General features: G+C 36.5%; 1 protein-coding gene across 2 annotated transcripts in view; it reads right to left on the bottom strand.

The window, feature by feature from the left end:
- The window catches only part of LOC150104576 (F-box only protein 7-like), a 429,110-nt gene that overhangs the window by 146,496 nt on the left and 260,771 nt on the right, over positions 1-21,843 (bottom strand). For both annotated transcript variants that reach the window (XM_090395788.1, XM_090395787.1), the window contains exon 8: positions 12,944-13,067. In XM_090395788.1, coding sequence (XP_090251914.1) covers positions 12,944-13,067 — 124 coding nt within the window. The remainder of the gene's footprint in view (positions 1-12,943; positions 13,068-21,843) is intronic.

Raw genomic sequence — 21,843 nt, 5'->3', positions numbered from 1 at the left:
AGACCTCAATAAAGGTCGAAACTAGTCTGGGTAGTGACCAATCCCTTAATGCATAACAGTATACATATCCACAAGGAGATGTGTTTTGCATAATGGGAGATGAGTGTTGGTAGCTTGCTCCACCTTTGCTACGAGTTACCTGGTGTTGTGCTACTTACCCAGGTAAGATAGTACAACACTATATTCAGTCCTGAAGATATTTTCAGGCACAAACTTTGTTTGCTCTCACTGGGATAAAGGATTAAACTAAATTTATTATAATCTAACCTAGTGAAAAATAAACTTGAATCAAATACAGTTGCATTAAAGTTGTCTGGTGTTGTACTACTTACCCAGGTAAGATAGTACAACACTATATTCAGTCCTGAAGATATTTTCAGGTGCAAATTTTGTTTGCTCTCACTGGGATAAAGGATTAAACTAAATTTATTATAGTCTAATCTAGTGAAAAATAAACTTGAAACAAATACAGTTGCATTAAACTTCCCAAAATTTGGAAAACTTTAATTATCAGAGATCCCTCTTTATATCTCAGGCCACCTGCAAATGCCCATAGAGGATGCAACACCTAGATTGGTCTTTAGTTTCACTCTGTATTGTATTTGTGTGTGTGTTGTTACAAAAAGTTTTTGTAATCCCCAAAGATGTCTCTGTGATGGAGATGAAATATTGGAAGTATTAAAATTAGTTTCAATCCTTTCTCAGTGCTGTTAATATTCCATTAAACCTCTAACATGAACTGATCTCTCCAACCAAAGTGCATGATCAAAACATACTGAAATAGTTGCATTTTGCCCTGGCTAATGACAAACAAAACTTATAATTCTATTTGATGAAGAAAGGTCATTCTAGCTGTGATATCATCTTGTTAAACAAGGTTACCACTGAGTTTTTGAGGAAACCAGTGCCAGGTTTTGACTCCATGGAGGTCTGCATTATTAATGATAATAATGTTTGCATAAAAGTCTTGCATGAACATTCAGCAGAGAACTTACTCTGTAATTCTCACATTTAACTTTATTGCCCTTTTTATAAATTGATACTGTAAGAACTCTATTCCAGTCATCTGGAATTTAACCTCTACACTGTGCTTTCTAAATTGTGTAGTGCAGCCATGACACATATATCTCCATATTTGCACATTTCTAGACAACTATGATCTGTTTATGCTTTCCCTTATGATTCTTGATTGTTTTTTCGACCTCGGGTACTGATGTGTCTTCTGGCTATATTTTGTCTGAATATTTTCAAGTACTGTTCTGTCACTTTTTATTTCATTTAACAATTTTTAAAAGTAACTACACCACATGTCTAGCACATATAAGGCGTGTTCAAATAAAAAAAAACAAATGTTTGCTATAAAGACTTTATTGCTCATTTTACAACATTTTGAACACTGTCCCCCTTCAAGGTAGTCCCTCTCTACTAGTAATACACCATTCCCAATGTTTCTTCCATTGTTGGAATACTTCCTGGAATGCACTTTCTGTGATGGCACACAGTTCTCATATCACATTTTCCTGAATCTCCTCTATGGTTAGGAAACGACGTCCTTTCAAAGTAGTTTTAAGTTTGGAAAAACAAGAAAAAGTCTGCTAGGGATAGGATGGATGGGGCACAATGGATGTCTGATGTTTTGCCATTTAACTGCAGATAAGGAGTGATGCATGAACCGGCACTTTGTCATTTTGCAACATCCAAGTCTGGTTTTTTTTTTCCTACAATTCAGGCCTCTTCTTGTGCACAGCATCCCTTAAATGCGCAAAAACTTTCTGGTACAACTCTTTGTACCAGAAAGTTTTTCTGGTACAAAGAGTTCATTGACACTTTGTACCACAAAGTGACAATGACAGAGATTTATCTTCAAGCTCTTTCATTGTCACTTTGTCACTAATCCGATGAAAAGCTTGTGCACGTGCTCACTTCAGTAGATGTAACTTGACGACTAATGCTCGCAGCAGAATGGGGAAAATGGCAGTTTGTTGTCAAAACATGCTGCTAGGTGCGCTCAGTATCCACAGCATGCTCCCTGTGCCAGTTGGCACATTATTTAAAAAGTTCGGTCTTTTTTTTGAACACCACTCATATTTATATTGTTTTTTTTTTCCCTTCCATTTTTAAACTTTTACAATCATCTTTCACCTCTAAAATTTTTCAATTGCCTTCCATTTCTAAACTTTTTCAAGTCTCCAGAACATTTTGCAAAATTATGATTTTTTCACCATATGATAAATCTTTTCGTGAAGGAATAAAGTTGCAAACTTGAATGTCAAGTAATGTCTCAATGACTCATAAAAGAATATTTGCTGGAGATTAAGCATCACGTAGGATCACTATACCTATATTAGAATCATAGACTATACTGTTCAAAGAATAGGAGACCCAATGTTAAGTGTATTCTATACATGCAAACTTACTTCCAAGATGAACTGTCACAATGGAAGACTAGACCTTGTTTCAATAATGGAATAGGAACTTATTTAATATAAAATTTTTGCCTAATCATCATAGGCATCATTCATCAGTGCAGGATTATAAAACAGCAAATAAACAATAACAGACAATTCTAAAAACACCAACTTAATAGTTAGCTACTTACATTAGTGTAAGATAACTAAAATCAATAAATAATCGCCAATTTAAACGCACGCACGCACGCACACACACGCACACACACACACATGCACACACACACACACACACACACACACACACACACACACACACACACACACACACACACACACACAAACTGCTGTTCAAAACTTAAGAAAGAGCACTATTTCTGAAGAATACAACAACAAATTCAGACAAATCAGCACATGGTAATTTGTACAACTGATGATTTTGAGTAGAAAATAGGGCAAAATACAGGAGATGAAAATGATATACTGTACGGGGGGGACAGCATGGCTTTGTGAAGGGTAGATCATGCCTCAGTAACTTGCTCAAGTTTTATAACACAGTGACTGCAGAACTCGATAAGGGTAATGGGTTTACAGTGATACTACTGGTGGACCTGGCTAAGGCATTTGACAGAATACCACATGGATTTCTAATCTGTAAACTACAACATATGGGAATAGATATAGGGTTGGTGAGATGGATAGATGGATGGTTGATGGAGAGATATCAGAGAGTAGTTTATTCAGGAGTAGAGTCCAAAAGACTGCTGGTGACTATTGGTGTGCCGCAGGGTTCTGTTCTTGAACCACTGCTGTTTAATTTGTTCATTGACGATATAGGGAAGGATCAAAGAGGAATAGTTCATTTGTTTGCTGATGATGCAAAGTTAGGTAGGGCAATAGTGAATGCAGAAGATGTCAAAATTTTGCAGGAAGTCTTGGATAGATTGGAGTTCTGGGCTAAGGAGAATGGATGTCAATTTAATTTGACAAAATGTAAGGTTATGCATTTTGGGGTGAAAAGATTAGCAGCAGTATACCACATTGGTGGAACTGTACTCCAGGAGATTGATGAAGCCAGGACTTGGGAGTCTTGATGGACAGGAAGATGAAGTTTAGGGGACACACTGCAAAAGTGGCTAAATCAGCTCATCAACTCACTTAGTTGTTGAAAAATACTTTGACGAGCAGAGACAAGCAAGTTATTGTACCTCTGTACTGAGCCTTGATAAGACCTCATCACAACTACTGTGTCCAGATTTAGTCACCTAGGTTTCTTCTTGATGGGGAGGAGGCAGAGAGTATCCAGAGGTAAGTGACCAAGATGATAGCAGGTCTATGGAATGAACCTTATGAGAAAAAGTTGAAGATTTCTGGGTCGCAGAAATTAGTTGATAGGTAGAAAAGAGGAGATATGATTGAGACATTCAAATTGCTAAAGAGTTTCTATAGGATTAATTCAGAGGATATTTTTGAGATCAGGAATGGTGGTGGGAGAACTAGGGGACACCTATGGAAGCTGGGCAAGAGTGTGGTTAGTAAGGGTGTTAGAGCTGGGTTCTTAACTTTTAGACTGGTGAATGAGTGGAATAAGCTGCCAGAATCTGCTGTGGGTGCTATGATGGTGAGTGAGTTCAAGGCAAGGTATGATAGATACTGTGAGAATGTTGTATAGTTGTGTGGAGATGATGTTTAGGGCCTCCCTCGATGAGTCTAAGGATTGCCTGGAGTCGTCCATAATAATCATAATAATAAATAATAATAATACCATGAGCTTGCATATTATTTGGATTTCATAATCCAAATAATAGAGAAACAGAAGAAGCCTCACATAAAAACTTATTTAATGTAAAATTTTTGCCTAATCATCATAGGCATCATTCATCAGTACAGGATTATAAAACAGTAAATAAACAACAACAGACAATTCTAAAAAACACCAACTTAATAGTTAGCTACTTACATTAGTGTAAGATAACTAAAATCAATAAATAATTGCCAATTTAAAAAAAATACACACTACTTTTCAAAACCTAAGAAAGAAAACTATTTCTGAAGATTACAACCACAAATTCAGACAAATCAGCACATGGTAATTTGCACAACTGATGATTTTGAGTAGAAAATAGGTACAGATTCAAATTTTCAAATCATGCGCAAAGGAGTCATGTAGTAGTACTCAACAGGATAAAAGGGAAACGACTACACTAAGTGAACTGTGTTTAAAGGAAGCTCTTTTCATGAAGGAATAGAGTTGCAAACTTGATCATCTGGTAATGTCTCCAAGATATCATCTAGATGATTTCACATGGGGAAGAATGATTAGAAAGCTTAAAGAAGGCAACAGAATTACTGATATTGCCAGAGAGTTTAGAATCTCACATAGCACTGTATCCATCATCTGGGTAGCATTTCAAACCAATGGAATGTGTTCCAGACATTTGATAAGAGGTCGACCTCGCTCTACCATGGAGCATGAAGACAAAATTTTGGTTATAATAGCAAAATGTAATCAATGCACCAAGGCAGGTCAGCTCAAGTATAGGTATGCAGATATCTCAACAAACTATGGAACAACATTTGTGAAAGATGAGCTTATACACCTGAAGGCCAATAGTTTGCATCCCTTTATCCAAACACTGATATCCAGTAATTTGTCCAAAGCAACTGAAATCCTTCTTTCAAGATCTAAAATAGATGGAATATTAGATGCTAAATCTTTTTTAGCATCTCAAAGTTGGTTTGCTGTATCAAGGAAAAACTTGAAGAAATATAAACTGAGTGAGCTCCAGACAATCAAATAGTCTGTCTAAATCAAGCAAACATAGGAATAACTTTCATATCGTGACATATTTTCAGAACGGGAATCCAAGCACAAAGCTTACCTTGTAAAACCAATAATTTTCGTAAATTGTCTGTTAGTTTAGCGAATTCTTCTCCATGAAGGATAATAAGTCTAATCTTTAAAAGTACCTGTGGCATAACTATAAACAATACTCACAGTAATTAATTTTATATTGTTAAGCCCATATAATATTAAGCCCTTATATTGTTTTTCAAATACTAAACAAGATTCAAATTCAAGTCATTCCAACCAAACGCAAGTATTGCAATATACTCACATATACGAGGTGGTATCAAAAAGTTTCGAGACTAGGTTTGTAACATGCCAACAGATGGCAGCACAAGGCTGCATGCACACAGAAGGTGCTTGGCATGACGTCGTCCTGTGCAAGACACAGGTGGTCAGATGCTATTCTGACCACCTGTGTTACTACATCTGCGATTTCATCATGGATAACAAGTTAGAACAAAGAGCAAATATGAAATTCTGCATGAAACTGGGCAAATCTTCCACAAAGAGATATTTGACATGATTCGGCAAGTTTACAGCGATGCTGCGCTGAGTTGTTGAGGTGTTTTGAGTGGCACAAGTGCTTCAAAAGTGGAAGAGAGATCAGGAAGACCTTCAACGAGCTCAACCCCCAAAACTATCGAAACCATTCAGCAACTTGTGCATGACGATCATTGGAGAACACTCCACAACACTGCTGCCATTGTTGGTGTGTCATACAGAACAGTCCAGGCAACCCTCACATGTGATTTGCACATGCGCCAAGTTCGTCCCCAGGCTGCTGACCCAGGAGCAGAAGGAACACCGCGTCAAAGTCTGCCAAGAACTCCGTCAGCGTGCCGTGTATGACCCATCCTTCATGTAGAGGATCATTACCAGTGACAAAACTTGGGTATATGGGTAAGACCCTGAGACGAAGCAACAATCTTCACAGTGGAAGAGCCCATCATCTCCATGACCAAAAAAGGTGAGGCAGGTCTGCAGCTCGACCAAGTGCATGCTCATCATCTTTTTTGACATTTGCGCCATTGTACATCGAGAATTCGTCCTCAGGGACTAGACAGTCAATAGCGAGTTTTACTGCCAGGTTTTAAGTCATCTGAGGGAGGACATTCGGCGAAAGCAATCAGATCTGTGGCACACGAAAAACTGGATGCTCCAGAGCGACAATGCACCCTGTCACCGAGCTTTCCTCACATGTGAGTTTCTTGCCAGAATCAAGATGATCCCATGTTAAAAATACCAAGCTATTTTAAACCTGGTTTTACTCCATTTCCCAAGTAAGCAAACAGACAAACAAGTCAAGTTTGTGCCTGCTCGTATTGGAAGTCTAGCTGACCCCTCAAAGTAGTGCAAGACCAAGGCAACTCTTGGTAAAAGTAGAATAAGCTCTGATCACTAATCTTAATATTTACCCTTAATGCAAAGCACATCTCCTGGAGGAGATGTATGATGTTTTGTATTAAAGGCAAGGGGCCACTACCCAGACCGGTTTCGACTTTTATTGAGGTCTCATCAGTGGGAGCCAGGCTACTTTCAACATGATCCCACTTCCGCACCCACCCTACTCACCAGATTTGGCTCCTGCAGACTTTGCCCTCTTCCCGAAGATGAACATCCAGCTCAAAGGTCACCGTTTTGACACCAATGCAGAGATCCAGCATGAATCACAGAAGGTGCTTGACATGCTTAAAAAAGAAGACTTCCAGGACACATTCCAGAAGTGCCAAGAATGCTGGGAGTGCTGTAATGATATGCAAAGGGACTATTTTGAAGCTGATAGTATATAAATGTAGATAAATAAAGTAAGTTATCGTAAACAGAGCTAGTCTCGAAACTTTCTGATACCACCTCGTATACCAGAGAAGCAATTGTCTATCAAGGAGGTAAAGTATTAAAAATTTTATACTGTAAAAGACAATAAACTTGCTCATCTTGAGGAAAGTAGAAATAAAGAGAAACTTATAATTAAGCTGACTCACAACTTTATTATTATTATTATTATTATTCAGGCCTCCATGGGGTCAAAAGACTCATTGCAGGAGATCTTTCCTAGGAAACACAAAGTCTATCAAGACTTATCGTGGGAGGTCCCTCCTGGGAAACACAAAGTCTATCATACTACTCCTTAAAATCATTGACCATTCTTGCTCTCACCACTCTTTCAGGCAATGCATTCCATTGTTCAACCACTCTCCAGGCAAAGAAACCACTCCTCAACCCTCTTGCTCACAGTTTCCTTTCGTAACTTCCAGGGATGGCCCCTTGTCATCACTCCTTCCTGCTGTTCAACCAAGGGAAAGAACTCCCCAGTGTCAACCCTGTAACCACCTTTCAACAGTTTAAAAGTCTCAAGCATATCACCTCTCCTTCTATCCACCAAACTCTGGAGTCCACATTCCCTCATTCGATCCTCATAACTAACATTGTACAGTCCTGAAACCATCTTTGTTATCCGCCTTTGTACCCTTTCTAGAGTTAATTTATCCCCTTCAAATCTTGGGGACCAAATCTGAGAACAATAGTCTAAGTGTAGTCTGATCAGGGTCTTATACAAAGGAATGATAATTCTTTTATCTCTGCAGGTCAGCGTCCTTCTCATTATTGCAGCAATCCTCTGTGTTACCTTCACCACCTGCCATATTATTATTATTATGTGACACCTCCAGGGAGTTCAAAGACTCATCGTGGGAGAGTGTGCCAACAGCATCGAACAATTGTTCCCCTTCCAACTACTAACTGCGTTCAAACTTGCTTAATTTTTTGCTGAGCCAGAAGCTCTACCAATCGACCAACCTTTGCTGGCTATATGTCCCCTAAATTTCAGATTTCTATCAGCCATCAACCCCCAGATCTCTTGTCTCCCCCTACTTCCTCCAGTATAGTTTCCTACAATAGAGTATGCAGCGTCCCATTGATATATCCCAAACATCAAGACCTTATATTTTGCTGCATTGAATTGACACCCCCATTCATTTTCCCACCTGTCTAGCTTATTCAAATTCTCTTGTAGGGCTAATACATCTGCACTATTACTAATAACCCTTCTCAGCTTCACATCATCCACAAACAACTGAATATCCCCTTGCAGTCCACGGACAATGTCATTGATATAAAGGTTAAACAGTATAGGTCCCAGTACTGAGCCCTGTGGAACCCCCACTTGTAACCTTCTGCCTCTTTGATATTGCTCCGCCATACACAACTCTCTGATACCTATCAAACAGCCAATCCAGAATCCAGTTGACCAACCTGACATTCAAGCCCATGTGCCGCAACTTAAATATCAGCTTATCATGTGGCACCCTGTCAAAATATTCCATAACAATCATTCTTCTTGCACTTGCCAAGCTCAACTGTCTAAACATCTCCTGGTTCCCAACCTCTGTGCTCCTTGGTTTGTAGCAACCCCACTAAATAGCCATAATAATAGAAAAATACTTTCATATGCACTTTTTTTTTCCTACTGCTCTTGTAACTTTATTATAAAAGGCTAGCATATTACTAAAACAAGAGCACTCCCTTACAAATCCATGTTGACTCTCACAGATAACATTACTCTCATCTGCCCAATGCTGTATATGGTCCCTAACTAATTTCTCCGAGATCTTAACAACAACTGATGACACAAACTGGCCTATAATTAGACACTTCCATTCTACTAATGCCCTTATGAAATGCCACTATCTTAACTTCCTTCCATTCCCTGGGCACCTTTCCCACAGCCAGGGCCAAAAGAGCTGTCAGTTCGTTAGCACATTTTCTCAAATCTCGTGGTAAAATACCATCCAGCCCCACAGCTTTATTGGTATCCAGAGTACTTAGTATTTGGAACACACTCTCCTCCTGCATCCCTAAACCTCGAACCAACCCTATCCCTCTAGTATTAAAATTTACTCCTCCAGGAAGAAATAATCCAATAAAGTGTTCATTAAACAATTCCACTATGTCCTCTGCATCAGTCACTCTATTCCCATTTTTATCCCACAATGTCATTCTTCCACAATCATTTATCCTCCTACTGGCCACATAGCTAAAAAATTCCCTAGCATTTTCTTTATATCTTAGGGCCAATCTCTTCTCCTATTCCAGTTTCACTTTCCTTACCATACTAGTCACCCCCCCCCCCTGGCTTGCATCTTATATTCTTCATGTATCTGCCCTCTACCTCTCCCCTTATATCTCTTCCATAATCTCTTTTTCAACTGCAGTTCTTGTTTAGTATTGTTTGTCATCCACTTTACTCCAAATTGTGTCCTCTTCTTCACTTGTGGAATACAGCTTACTAATGCTGCTAACAAATATTCCTTCACAATTTCCCAAGCACTAATGATATCCAAGCCTTCAATTCCTTCCTCCATGAAACTTCCCAAAGTTGACATCTAAGACTATTATAATCACCTGCCTTATAATTCCATATATGTTCCCATCTCTTTGATACTCCTGCATGTCTATTCATCTTCCAGTCAATACCGCATGGTCACTCTCTCCAACTGGTGGGGGAGATGTCATGACAGTTATTATCAACACTTCTGATGCTATGACCAAATCCAAAACTCTTGAACCTCTTGTTGCCTCTATTACATGTTGCCTAAGACATTTGTCCTTCAAGTGGAATTTCTAGAATGGAATTCTAGAAATTCCATTCCCTTATTGCTACATGCATCTTCCTCTTCCCAATTTATACCGCCGTAGTTAAAATATTCCATAATAACAATCATTCTTCTCACTTGTCAAGCTCAATTGTCGAAACATCTTCTGGTCTCCAACCTCTGTGCTCCTTGGTTTGTAGCAACATCTCACTAAATAGCCATAATAATACAAAAATACTTTCATAGGCACTTTTTTTTTTCTGGACTTAATAAGAGGAAAGTCAGTAAGTAACTTAAAAGCACAAGCAGAACAAATGAATTGGAAGCAAATGGTTTTCAACATATAGTATTAAATGAATTAGACACACACATATACAGGAAAATCTTGCTTAATGCGAATTCAATATGCACGATAATCAGTTAGCGTGATTGAATGAAATGATACTATTTCCTGCTTGTCATGAGTGATTAATCAATTAACATAATTTTTTTTTATTTTATGTGAAATTTTAAGTTATGCGAAATTTTTTTTGTCTCCAATCTACAGCAAGCAGAAAAGCTGGACTATATTAAATAACAGTAAAGAATACAAAGTACAAAGAAATGTTGCTACTGCTTCTTAAGCATGCAGATCACCCAAAATAGAAGCCATTTAATGATCGAGATGGAGCGTCTTCTATCACTCTGAATTGAGGATTATAACCAAAAAAAAAAAAAAAAAGAATACCTCTTAGTACAGGTAATATTCAGACAAAAGCTCTCAATATTTTTACCTCACTGAAAGAGATCAAATTTCAAGAGGAATCTGAAAGCTTTACTGCAAGTTTAAGATGGTTTGACCATTTTAAAAATTGAACTGGACTGCATAACGTAAGAATAACTGGCGAATCTGATAGTGGTGATAAAATTTCTGCAGCCAAGTTTCCTGAAGAATTGCAAAGGATAATTCTGGAGGGTGATTATGATGATCAGCAAATATTCAACGTCAACAAAATTGGTCTCTTTTGGAAGCGTATGCCGACAAAAACTTTCTCTGAAGCTGAAGCATCTCAACTAGGATATAAAATATCTAGAGATCATCTTACACTTTTATTAGGAGACAATGCAGAAGGCGACTTAAAAATCAAGCCTATGTTAGGTTATCATGCACAAAATACAAGATCTAAACATTATTGAAGAAATCAGCACAATTGGAAAAGAACTTGGATTTAATGAAGTGGATAATGAAGAAGTGAGAAACTTGCTCGATTCCCATTCAAAACATTTAAGCGAGAATGCTCTCCTTCAACCAGAAGAACAGCATGCATATGAAGAAGATAAGGAGTGCGAACAAGAAAAGAATGTTAAGACTAAGAAGCTAGCTTCAAAAGAACTTGAGCTAGTTTTCAATTACACGAGCATGCTAAGGAAATGTTGTCTGATGATGATCCTGATATGGAATGAAGCTTCAAAGTCCGCCAAAATCTTGATAAAGCGATTGGCAGCTATCGCAAATTGCATGAGAAGATGAAAAATTCGAGCATGATTCAAACATCTTTACTTAAGTTTTTTTGTAAAAAAAGCAGCTCAATCAAATGTATAAATAAATAAAATATTAAAACAATAAATAAAAATTTAAACGCTTCATTTTTATTAACTTTGACAATTTTATCCTCTAAATATAGCTTATACTGTAATTTTTTTCCCAAATTTATGCTAACTGATAGATTATTATTATTATTATTATTATTATTTGTGACACCTCCAAGGAGTCCAAAGACTCGTCGCGGGAGGACACCTACAACTGTCTCAACCACTACACCAAACCTCTACTACAAATCATCTCCATCAACACCATCTACCGCCCACCTCCACCACTACCACAACTAGTATTTTTTGTCTGTAAATTGCGTGTGTTCTGAAGGGCCGATTAGTCTGAATGCAGGATGATAAACCCGAGTTTTCCGGGATAAAAAACCCTGCTACCTCCATATGAGATTGGCTAACTCACCTTCACTTGAAATTGTCCAGATAAAGATTCCTCCCGTCGCGACGAGAATCGAGCCTAGGCCTATTCTAATCGAAGGGTGCAATGTACCATTGTTCTTCCAATTGCACTATGGAGGCGCTTTTCATTGGCTACAGTATTGCCATCCATTACCCTCCAAGGGTATTAATCAGTGCCTACCAAGCAACTTGAATTCATTTTTCCATTATTAATTAATTATAATTAATAATGGAAAAAGCAAAAAGGAAACAGATGAATTATAATTATTCCTGTTGTTTATTGTATTCGCTTAACACAATTTTGCTTAGCGTGCATTAATTAATGGATTAATTAATCGCAGTAAGCTAGGTTTTCCTGTACATGTTTTGTAACTGTTTTCAGCAGTCTAAAGTAATAACTATATTCGACGAGTGTACAAATAACCAGCATGCTGTTAATGATCGAGATGGAGTATCCTCCATCTCGATCATTAACAGCATGCTGGTTATCATACTCCTAAAAGAAGTATCCCTCTACATAATGGAAATATCCACTTTACTGGCATGCCAGCAGTTCAAGGTTATATATCAGTAGAAAAGTTTATGCTTACCATCTTTTGGGATTCCTAGGGAGTAAAGCAAGCTTATTTTCTGAACTGTGGAAAAAATATGAATTTCCACATCAAACTGAAAAGTTATTGAAGCTTAAGGATGCAATTTGCCAAGACCATCCAAAAACATCAAGCTTTTGGTAAATTGTATCCTTACTACACCCCAAGGACTTTCACCTGTATGGACTGCTGAAATAAGAACCTTCCTAGCAAACATTCTGATGATATTTGAAAATTGAAATTGATGTGCAGAGTTAGTTGAAACACAGCCAAAAGAATTCTATGCTACTGTTTTGAAGGACACGTAAAGCAATAAATATTGAAGGGGATTAAGTAGAAAACAAACGTTTTTTCAAGGTTTGTATTTCATATTTTTTATAATCATTTGTATATTATTTATTGTCTTTCCCTCATATATTACTGCACTACAACATAAGAACTATCCCATAAGTAATTTTAAATTAATTTAGAAAACTAAAATTCTAACAGCTTAAAAAATAAAGAGACAATCAATACCAGGAAAATCCTTGTAAAATAGTTGCTTCCACAGTGAAGGAAGATTTGCTAATTCATGGAACTGTTTATTGATGGCAGTCATGGCAATCAAGTCTTTTGCATCCAGGAGTCTTAAAATCTGCAACTAAAATTAATGTGAATAAGAATATCTGTCACAGATTCATGTTTAGGGAGCATACTGATACATAAATTATAGCCATCTTAGAATAAACATAAAACTTAAGAACACTAGTGATATATATTTTAAAAACATTTTAGAGATGGAAAGGAAATTAGAATTGAATACAAATGATTTTATGTTTTGCACAACAAAACGTAAGAATCATTAGAGAAGAGTATAAAATACTAATAACCAGTCTTCTATAATGGAATTCAGGAGAGAAACAGAGGTCCACAATACATACAAACTGCACTTTATTATGTTTATCTGAAATGATGAACAAAAGCAGAAATCTTTATTACTGCTTTTATAGACTTTAAGCATGCATTTGACAAGAAAAAAAAAAAAAAAAAAAAAAATGAATAGTTCATGATCATCATCAAATTCCTGCCATGTACCCTCAAGGGGTGTACAGGATATGATAGTACTACATGAAAAATATTATATCATTAGTAACTTCCTATCAACAATTTTCCTCCAAATCAGTCTGTTACTTGTCAAGACTCCAACATTATCAGATCTTATATTTCTATCGTCTAAGGCACATTGTACTGTATCAACCCACCTATATCTTGGTCTTCCTCTGGGTCATTTTGCTGCCAACCTGGCAGAGAACACTTGTTTTGCTAATCTTTCTTTGGCCATTCTGTTTAAGTGACCATACCACCTGAGATTAACTCTGCTAACTCATTCCGGGATGCTGACAAAGTCAAGTTCTTTCCTAATATCCTTTTTTTTAATATGATATTGCCATTGATACCATCTGTTCATGCCTATAATCTTTCTCAGGACTCTCATATCTGCGGTCTCTAGTCTTTGGTCAAGTGTTTTACTTCTGATCCAGCTCTCAGTTCTATTAGTTAAAACTGGTTTGAACACTGCCTTCTATATCCAGATAATTTATTGTTTTGACTAATTTCTCTCTTATTCCATATGAATTTATTCAATTCATTTCCTACCATACCAGCTTTGCTGATTCTGTTGTCTATTTCCATATTTAACTTACCATCTTCACTAAAAATTGTGCCTAAATAGCTGAAATGTTTTACCTGTTCCACAGGTTCTCCATTCACAACACAGTTGACATTTTCAATAATTCTGCCTATTTTCATTGTCTTTATCTTTTTATTGCTGATCTTCATACCATATCTATTACAACAGTTATTCAATTTAGTCAGAGAATCTTGCGAACTTGTAGAGGATTTATTTAGAAGTATAACATAGTCCACATAAAGCAAAGAGCTGACATTAACATCTCCAATTTTTATATTAGGTTTAATACCACTTTCTTTCATTATGTGATCCATATAGACAATGAATAATAGAGGGAGGGGGGATAATGTACATCCTTGTCTGACACCAGATTTAACATTAAACCATCTTCCTGTACTTCCTTCAATTCTAGCTGCTGCCTTACAACTCAAATAAAGAATAAGTATTGCTTGATATAATGCCCCATTGATACTATATAACTGTAGAGTATTGAATAGCTTCTCTCTTGGCACCTCGTCATATGCCTTTTCCAGATCGACAAATCTTAAATACAGATCTTTGTTATATTCTCATGCTTTCTCGACTATTTGTCGTAAAGTGGAGATCTGATCCTGACAGCCTCTATTTGGCCTGAATTCAGCTTGTTCTTCACCAAGCTTTTCTTCCAAAATTCTTCTCAACCATTTCTCAGGATACTTGCATAGATCTTGCCAAGAACACTCAGTAGGGAAATACCTCTGTAAATCTCACATTCAGTTTTATTTCCCTTTTCATATATTGGTACTATTAGAGCTCTACTCAATCATTGGGAATTCGACCCTCTGTCTAGGCTTTCTGAACTATGCAGTGCAGCCACTGTAAGACTTTTATACCACCATACTTTAGCATTTCTGGTCGAATATCATCTACTCCTGCTACCTTTCCACATTTCAAGCATTTGATGGCTTTTTCTACTTCAAGTATGGATATGTATTCCTGACTGCATGCCTGGTCAGTGGTTTTTACCACTGTGCTATCACTGCTTGTTTCATTTAGCAATTTTTCAAAGTAATTACTTTATACTTCAAGGATATCTTCTTCACCTGTTTTCATGTCACCTTTATCATCTCCAACTCCTTTTACAGCATTCTTTCCTCCATTTCTAAGCTTCTTCATCAACCTCCAGAATATCTTACCACCTTCTTGATATTTATTTTCTATGTTCTTGCCAAAGTCCTCCTCCCATGACTTTTGTTTAGCTAGTTTTACACAGTGTTTCACTTTCTTATATTTGTCTCTGTATTCTCTAAGAGCAAAAGTTGAGTTATTTGTCAAGAACTTTTGATATGCTTTCTTCTTTTCCTTCACTGCCTCTTTAACTTCCTGTGTCCACCATGGAGTTCTGATTTTTCTATCGTTGCAGACAACCTCACCACATGCCTCTCTCTGGCTGAATCAATCAGGGTTTTCTTCAAGGCTTGCCACTGAATCTCCAAGATTTGATTCCTGTTCTCAAACTCCTTCATTTTTAATTCAATAATCTTTGTGTATTTTAGTCTGCAGTTCACATCTGAGAGCTGCTCAACTTTTATTCGCTTTAAAACTTTCTTACATGTTATTCTTTTCAATATGAAATTCAATTTTATCCTGCTCAAGACTAAATAGTGATCACTTCCAATTTCAAATCCTCTGTACACTCTGGTGTTCTGCACCAGGGAGAAAACATCACTATCAACAATAACATAGTCAATGAGACTTTTCTTATTCCTCGTCTCTTCTCTCCATGTGAATTTGTGCACATTTTTATGTTGGAATATGGTTAGTAATAACCAGTCCATGTCCTGAGCAGAAATCCAACAGGTATTTGCCATTATTATTAGCTTATGAATAGTTTAAAACTTTAATAAAAATAAAAGAGGAAAGAATCCTTAGAATCACTCTCCAGTAATGTGAAAATACCATAGCAACAATAAAATTTGCAGCATGTAAAACTTCTGAAATACAAGTGTGCAGCGGTCCCATGCAAGGATGTCTGCTGAAATCATATTTAACTTACGCCTAAAGGAACTGGTAAAAGAGACTATCTCAGAAAACATCAGAATGTAAATGGATAAAATTAACATTATATAAAATAAGCACATGACAGAGTATTATTTACAAATAATATGGAAATGTTAAAGTATATGATTGAAAATCTACTAAAGAGAGATTTTTCAGTAGATTTTATCTAGCGTTTTTCATCCCGCAAGCAGGCAAACCTGCCCTGTGAACATATGCCTCTACAGCCAAAAATATATCCTCTGCCCCCCAGCAGCAGACTAGGCAATAGGTCGGCTGAGAGTGGTACTAACAAGTAGTCGCATCTAAGTAACACACGGACCCTGCATAGGAAGCGGGAGTGACGCATAGTGAAAGATTGAAAATCTACATATACAACAACAAGGAGCATGCAATGCAGATAAGTTTTGGCTAAACTAAAACAATGGCAATAAGTAGAAACATAAAACAATCCAAACTGGAACATGTTATAATATATAATTACTTAGGCACATTAATCACAGAGAGGTTACATTATGATGATATTATTAAACACAGAAGAAATCTAGGATGGTCTACTATTACATGAAAAAAAAAAGCAGAGTATTTCTTTATGGAGTAAAGTTATCAAACAGAAGGAAAAAGAAAAATTAAGAACAATGTTATAAGAAAATAAAATATGCATTGAAATGAAAACCAATCAAATCAGAGAACTAGCACTATCAAAAATAAAATAAAAACAGTTACAGTGGTATGTATAATTGTATACAGAATGCCTACTGAAATATTTCTTTAAATTCTCCAAGATGCTACCAGGATGACCAAGCAGGAAACACAGAGAGAAAACATCCAAAATAAGTGGTCCAAAAGCTTGCAAAAATTAAAAAGTAACTTGGCTACACGTATATTGGGTTGGAAAGCTGTTGTTAAAATAACTTCAACCTGACTTAGGCAGATAAGGATGATGATTATTACAGCAACCATGGAGTTGAGGCAGACTTACCATAGGAGGCCTACTTAGTCAGCAATCATACTGAACCTTGAAGTCATTTATGTTCCCTGCATTCACAATGCATTCTGGCAATGTATTCTGCTTACCTATCACTCTCCATGTAAAAAATCTACTTTTCACACTTTTCTTCATCAAATCTTTGCACAACTTCAGGGATGACCTGTCATTCTTACCTTCTCACTCTCCACTCCCTTAACTTCTCTGTACAACCAACAAAGTCCTGATATCATCATTCATCTCTGAACTTTCTTCAGTAGGTCTATATCACAATGAAATATAGGTGACAAAGTTTGAGCCTATTAGTCCATGTGTAGTTTGATCACATCACAAACTCCCTTATCCCCCATTTGTTGATGTGCTGCTTATAACAACAGTAATATAATCTGCAGTTTCATAACACTTGCAATGTGCCCTCTGAACTTAATGAATTCATCAGATAACTATATTATAAAAAATATACATCTTACTAGGTGTTTCACAAATCTCTTTTTTTCCCCCAAACCTCAATATACAATGTTTTAAATTAAGGGGATATAAAATCCACATTGATAAGTTGATAAGTTCTTTTCGCTATACACTTTGGTATTATGGTCTAGCTACTCACTGACGAAGCCTCAAAAAAGCCTGAAACCGGTCTGGGTAGTGACCTCCCTCCATAATGTAATAACAGCATACATTTCCTAGGAAATGTGTTTTTACATTATGGAAAATACCTAAAAATAGCGATGTGAACTTTCCCCACCTTTGCAACGAGTTGTCCGGTATTGTATTATGTACTAGGGTCACTTGCATTAGCTCACGCTAGTGTTCGCCGATACTTTATAGTTTACTATATTCGGCATGAAACTCTCTGATTCCAATCTTTGAGTTTCTTATTCGGTTTTGAAACAATGTGGATTTTATATCCCCTTAATTTAAAATATTGTTTATATCGCCGAAATGAAGCTTATTAGCTCTTTATATTTAAGTAACTCAATACAATGATTTCTTTGGCTGTCATTTTCAGATGGCTATCTGTAGACACATGGGCTTAAGCAACCTGGTCCATAATTCCATCAAATCAACAGTCAGCTATTGTAGTGAAAGGAGATATATGTAAGTGGAATACATTGCCAGTCTTCCTCTCAATTGACATTGTAATGCTCTATAGCATTCAATTTTTGCATGATAATTGAATATCTTGAATATGAGAAGAAATAATCAAGAGAGTAATTGGTGGTTGTGAGAACAAATAATTTGACTGAATATAAGCAAAACGTATGGACAGATATCAGGTTATTTAGGAGAGTAAAAGATAATACTGTGGTAGGATAGGTGGGTAGTACGTTGCCAAGGGATGATAAGTGGTGAGTTGAGATATAGAACAAGTATGAATAGCATATTGGCAGAGCTGTGTGAAAAGAAGAGAGTGGAGTTTCTAAATGTTTGGAATGCATTTGAGGAAAGAGGTGAAATGAAAAATCAGGTGAGAGGAACTAGTGAAACTGAAGTGGTTGTAAATGTAAACAGTATGGTGAGAGGAGGGGGGGGTGATGAGAGAACAGGAGTGCAGGAGGGACAGGAAAATGAAAGGTAGGAAAATGGACCCAGCATGAGAATGAGTGCTGGAAGCAGCAGTGAACGTATGTAAAGGGATGGTCAACATAGCAATGATATGACCTGATACGTGAGGAAAGTATTTGAGTCTGAGGAGATATATTGGACGTGTGATAAAAGAAACTGGCTGTTGGTAGGTGTGGGGGAAATCACGACCAACAAGCGTCATGGGTAGGAATGGTTACAGACCTAAAAATGAATTGTTATGTTTATTTGCAAATGCAAGGAGAGCATCAGAAATAAGGGAGATGAAATGGTTTTGCTAATTAAGTTTATTCCTCCAAAATGGGGCAAAGTCTGTCACCTCCTAGTGGGGCACTCTGGATAATCTAATGACAGCAGCATTTCTTTTTTCCCATCAAGGAGACAAATTTCCATGATTATAACTAGGCTACCACCTATGGGGCAGCCAATGCGACTCTTGATTTGGAAATGATGCAAGAGCTGAGAAATGAGCAAATCATTCCACCCATTACAAGAAATATTAATATCATCCAATGTAATTTAAATGGTATTGTTACATCCAGCAAGCAAAGAAAAACTAAATGAATTATAACTACTAGCTGACAAATATGATGCTGATATTATCTGCATCCAGGAAACCAAACTTCGACAAACCAGCAGACTAAACATTAAAAACTATGATATCATACAACAAAATAGGCCTACTGACCAAAATGGAGGAGGGCTTCTGACACTAATCCGAAACTTGTCATATAAAGTTATTGAACATAGTAGACACAGTAGCAGAAGGAATTGAAATACAAGGAATCCAAATACTGGAACCAAGTAAAAGGCCATTAAACATATTCAATTGATATCATCCTCCTAACAAACCTGGACCAAATCTTTCTAGCCATTAAAGAAAAACCCATTATCTTAGGAGATATAGCAAACACCTGTTATGGAGTTCTGAGGAAATAAACTCAAGAGGAGAAAACCTGAGTAATTTCTTAGATGAAACAGGCCTAATAACTCTCAGCAGTGGAGAACCACTTATCTGTCTTATTCTTATGGTACAAAAGATGCCCTAGATATTATTGCGGTGTCTCCAAATCTTCATGAGAAAGTTATTTGGTCTGTTTTGGAATCAGTAGGAAGCAATAATACCCTAATATTAACTAAAATGAATCCAAAATTGACCAAGCCTACCCAAAAAAGAAAATATCATTGGAACTTACAAAAGGCAAATTGGGAGAAATACAAGTATGAAGTAAACAAAATGCTGAAAGATCACACATGCCATGATGACCTAAACAAAGACTACATAACTTGGAAGAATACTATTCTAAATGCAGCAAAGAAAAGTATCCCAAAGGACTACAGGAGAAAAGTTATTTCAAACTACAGAAAGGTTCACCAGGAGCTTGCCAGTAAAATAATTAAAAGAAATGAATTATTTAACATCTTAAAAACTGGAAGTTCTCCAGAAATCAGGAACGAGTACAACAAAACAAATGCTGAAATTAAACAAAAATATAATATATTACAAAGAACTAGGTGGCAAGAATTTTGTCACAACTTAAATCCAAACACTTCAGATACCAAGCTTTGGAAACTGACTGCTAATTTACAAAGAGACCTACCAAAGGTAAGTGAGACTAACACGCTAAAAGACCCGGATGGAAATATCAAAACTGGAGATAGGGAGATTGCAAATACTTTGGCATTTCATTTTCAAAACATAAGCAAACTAGAGATGAATACTAGCAAAGACCATGAAATATTAAAACACTGCAAATTCCCCAGAATGCCTTGGAGAAACAAGATATAAACAAATCATATAGACCAGATAACATACAAGGAATTATGATCATGCATCTTCCTCTCTTAGCTCTAGATTGGCTATTTCACCTATACAATAATAGCCTAAAACAAGGAAAAATCCAAAACATCACAGCCACAATCATACCAATTTTGAAGCTTAACAAACCTCAAGACCAACCAGGAAGTTAATGACCAATTTCACTGACTTCAATTCCAGGCAAACTGATGGAAAAAATTATACTCCAATGTCTAAATTACTATCTAAACAAAAATAACATACTACCACATTTTCAGGCTGCCTTTAGAAGAGATCACTCAACAACTGATCAACTTTTCTACTTAACTCAGTCAATTCAAGATAACTTCTAGATCAAACCTACCAAATCCACCATTGCAGCCTTTATAGATTTCAGCAATGCTTTTGACAAGGTGTGGAGGCAGAAACTCTTTTCCAAACTTTGTCATATTGGAATAGAAAGGAAAGTTCTAAACTGGATTTATGATTTTCTAAGAACCACAACAATTTAAGTTAGAATAAATAATACCATTTCAAGAAAGTGAAAATAAGACAGGGACTCCCTCAAGGCAGCATTTTGAGTGCACTCCTTTTTTCCATCTACTTAAACGACTTAGACAAAAACATAAATAAAGAAACAAAGATAGCTATGTTTGCTGATGGTCTAATCCTATTCTCAGCTCACAACAACTTAGAACAGCAGAAGGTCACTTAAACAAAGTCATTGAAAGTTTATCTACATACTGTGAAAACCAAATAAATCAAAATTAATCCTACTAAATCAGAAGTGTATTTACCATTAATAACCACCTCAGAAAGTGGAGAGCAAAGATTAAGTTAAACAATCAACTAATTACATTTAATGAAAACCCCAAATACCATGGAGTTACTCTGAATCCATCACTAAGATTCAATAAACATATCAACACTATTGCAGTCAGAGCAAAAAGAAGACTAAATATCATAAAAAGTATCTCTGGTAGAGAGTGGGGAGCTGATGTTAAAACCTTAAAAGTCACATATACCTGACCCTTATTATCTCTATTAACTGACCCATAATGGAATATGCTTCACCCATCTGGATGAAAACATCACAAACTAGTTTAGACAAGCTTATAAAAATTCAGAAAAATGCAGCTAGAATCATATGTGGACTAAGGAAAACAACTTCTGGAAAAGTAGAAGAATTGAAATCCAACCTTGTTCCTTTAAAAATTAAGTGTGAAGAAAATCTTACTAAATTTGTAGAATAAAGAGCCAGCCTTGCACATCTTAGAACAAGTGAACTTTTTAAAAAGTGGCAACCAACATACAGAATAAAGAAAAGATCGACAATACAT

Source organism: Typopeltis vanoorti, chromosome 7, assembly GCF_054136105.1.
Source record: "Typopeltis vanoorti isolate ZY-2024b chromosome 7, IOZ_Tvanoo_1.0, whole genome shotgun sequence".
Lineage (NCBI taxonomy): Eukaryota > Metazoa > Arthropoda > Arachnida > Uropygi > Thelyphonidae > Typopeltis > Typopeltis vanoorti.
Note: the sequence above shows the minus strand (reverse complement) of the source record. Positions and strands in the feature narration are given on the sequence as shown.